The sequence below is a fragment of the Mobula hypostoma genome, chromosome 4 (genome assembly GCF_963921235.1).
Source record: "Mobula hypostoma chromosome 4, sMobHyp1.1, whole genome shotgun sequence".
Classification (NCBI taxonomy): domain Eukaryota; kingdom Metazoa; phylum Chordata; class Chondrichthyes; order Myliobatiformes; family Myliobatidae; genus Mobula; species Mobula hypostoma.
The window spans coordinates 194,520,947-194,523,593 of NC_086100.1; the positions used below are offsets into that span (position 1 = coordinate 194,520,947).

The 2,647-nt window shown below is 44.0% G+C and overlaps 1 protein-coding gene across 1 annotated transcript; it reads right to left on the bottom strand.

Moving 5' to 3' along the window:
* Positions 1-440: 440 nt before the first annotated feature.
* nanos1 (nanos homolog 1) lies at positions 441-2,373 on the bottom strand. The gene has a single exon (XM_063045148.1). It carries the CDS (start codon positions 2,228-2,230, stop codon positions 1,568-1,570), a length of 663 nt encoding a protein of 220 aa, XP_062901218.1. The 5' UTR covers positions 2,231-2,373; the 3' UTR covers positions 441-1,567.
* Between the last annotated feature and the right edge of the window lie 274 nt (positions 2,374-2,647).

The following is a 2,647-nucleotide window of genomic DNA, read 5'->3' on the forward strand; positions in this document are numbered from 1 at the left end:
TCAGCTCTCCTGCAGTGGGAGTCTACTTCTGAATTTAACTACTGCACGTTCCGGTTTAGTCGCCAGGGGGCGCAGTGCTCACATCCCGAGAGAATTCAAGAGCCTTTTATTCAGTCCTCAATACACCATTTTATTAACCTCCAGTAAACAATATAAATTCCTCCTGCTCCATTGCACGCAGAAGTGACATCATATAAATAAAAATTAAACTTGGTCTCTTCATTTAAAAAAACTTCTTACAAAGAAAAAGCCCATTCTCTGAATTTACAGAAATTCTGAAGTGGATATATTTACAGTTAATATCTTTAAGATTATTAGTCTGCTTAAAAGCGACATTTATTTTTAATCTCCTCTGCAACTTAATTGCAAAAAAAATACAAATTCATTATAAAATCCAAAAAAATACTATTATAATCCTTTTTTAAGAAATGGCAGTAGCATTTATAAATTGGTTATTTTAATGATTGATATTCGACTATTTTCATACAAACTTAAATGAACGTCCGAAGCATTAACATTCTTGAGGTAGCCCCCTCCAAGTATTTCATATACATTACACACAAGTACTTATTTACAAATAATTCTAGAAATTGTAAATCTGCTTTGGTAAATTAAGAGAAAATAATAACTCGGGAAACTCATCTGTGCAGTCCCGGTAGAAAAGAATTCCAACTGGTAAAAAAAAATGTACATTCACTAAATGTTTTCCCTCCGTACATTTGGACAGAACTAAAACAAAATGGAACATTGGATTTTAAAATTAATGTCGTGACCTTTACAACATCTTGAGCGTCCTTACATTAAAGTGTCAGCCTTGCTTTAATTCGGCTGAAGAGACTGAATTGGTAAACATTACGCCAGTGTCTACTCCCCTCGCACCCCTCCCCCAGGTCCTAAAGAGAGTCGGATTACCTCCAAATGAAACCTCATGTCCCTTCTTAGTACTTTCAATTATATATTAAAATAATTCGCAGGCAAAACTCGTGTTCAGTCGAACTGATCGCCGAGGGTTTACAGGAAAGAAAGCTCTTGCCTGTCGGAACTCCGTAGATCCGGTAAGATATTTGATTCCACGTCGATAAATCTTCTGAAGTTTTCTTTTTAAAAAGCGCTTTAAAACTAGGCAACTGCTTCTCCTGAAATAAGACCGAGCGACAGTTCGAATTCCTTCTTTGCAACGTAAGAGCTCGATTTAAATGTTGTCTCAACTCCAAAATTCCTACAAAAAAAAAACTCGTCCAACTTTCTGCAGAGGTTTGTGCAAGGATGACGACGGCGGAGGGGTACTGTTTAAAGACTGGATCCCAATGAAACACAAGATCTTTCCTCATATCACTATCTCTCGCTTCCAAAATATATCTAATTCTACAAGGAAGAGAGAAAAAAAAAGTTTTTGCTTCCATTAAAGAAACTTCCAAAGCAAAACAAAGCAGGATTTTCCTTTTTAAAAAAATCCATCAGGGTTAAGATCTAGAAGATGTTCAGAGTTGATTTTGTAGTCAGCTTATACTTGACGAAAAGTTTCTGGGGTCAACCACGATCCCCGACTGCGTGGACCTCCAGGAGCCTAGAAGACCTTAACCCTCTTGCCCCCTCCTACCGCCCTGCTCCCTTTCAGCGCTCTCTGCGGGGGCTGATCTTTGGAGAAGGGGCAGTACTTAATGGTGTGCGCGTTGTCCCCGCTAGCGTTGCACAGGGGGCAAGTGTACGCCCTGAGAATAGGGCAAACCACTCTGCCGTCGGAGGTCTTCAGGACGTGGGATCCGTAGACGTCCTCGGGGGCACCGTTGTTCCGGCAGAAAACGCAGATCCTGGGCTCTTGTTTGGCTCGGCTGCCCGGCTTCTTGGAAGCCCTCCTGTCTGGTCCGAGTAGGTCCAGGGAGCCGAAGGGATCCAGCAGCATCTCGGGTTCCAGCTGCCCGCGGAGAGGGGGTAGGGGCGGGAAGGAATTGAAAAGGGGGAAGTTCTCCTCCAGATCTAGGAAGCCTCTCCCGGCGCTAGCGGAACAGCAACAGTCCAGCAACCCATTACCGTTGTCCAGGCAAGGACAAGTGGGGTCGCTCAAGCCGAGAGTGGCCTTCAGGGACTCGGTGATGGAATTGGGAGACCCGGGTCCCTTGCGGCGGTTCTTCGTGACCAGTGTCGACAGACCCAAGTAGTCATTCCAAAAGTTGAAGGTGCAGTCGTAACCACCGCCTGGTCGCAGGTAACTGGCGTTCAGGAAATCCATGGCAAATACTGGCTTCTTCCAATTCTAACCGGGCTCCTGAGCATAAGACGGGCAAAAGAAACAAGACAAAGCTCGTCTGTCTGTCTGTCTGTCTTTCTTTCTTTCTTTCTTTCTTTCCTTTTTTTTCTTTCTTTCTCTCCCTCCTGCCGCTCCTAGCTCCTCAACTCCAGCGCTCAAAGAGACTCTGTGTTTATAGGCAGAGAGGCGGAGCACCTTCTGTCAATCAGCTTTATGATCTGGACGCATTCCTGCAGGGAGAGTCGGAAAATGAGGCACGGGGCTCATTGAAATAAAGTCACCTGGAGTGTGTCTTGGAATCGGAATTAGCGGCACAAGAGACGCTGGAAATCCAAAGCAATAAACTCAAAATGCTGGAAGAACTCAACAGGTCAGGCAGCATCAATGGAATTGAATGAA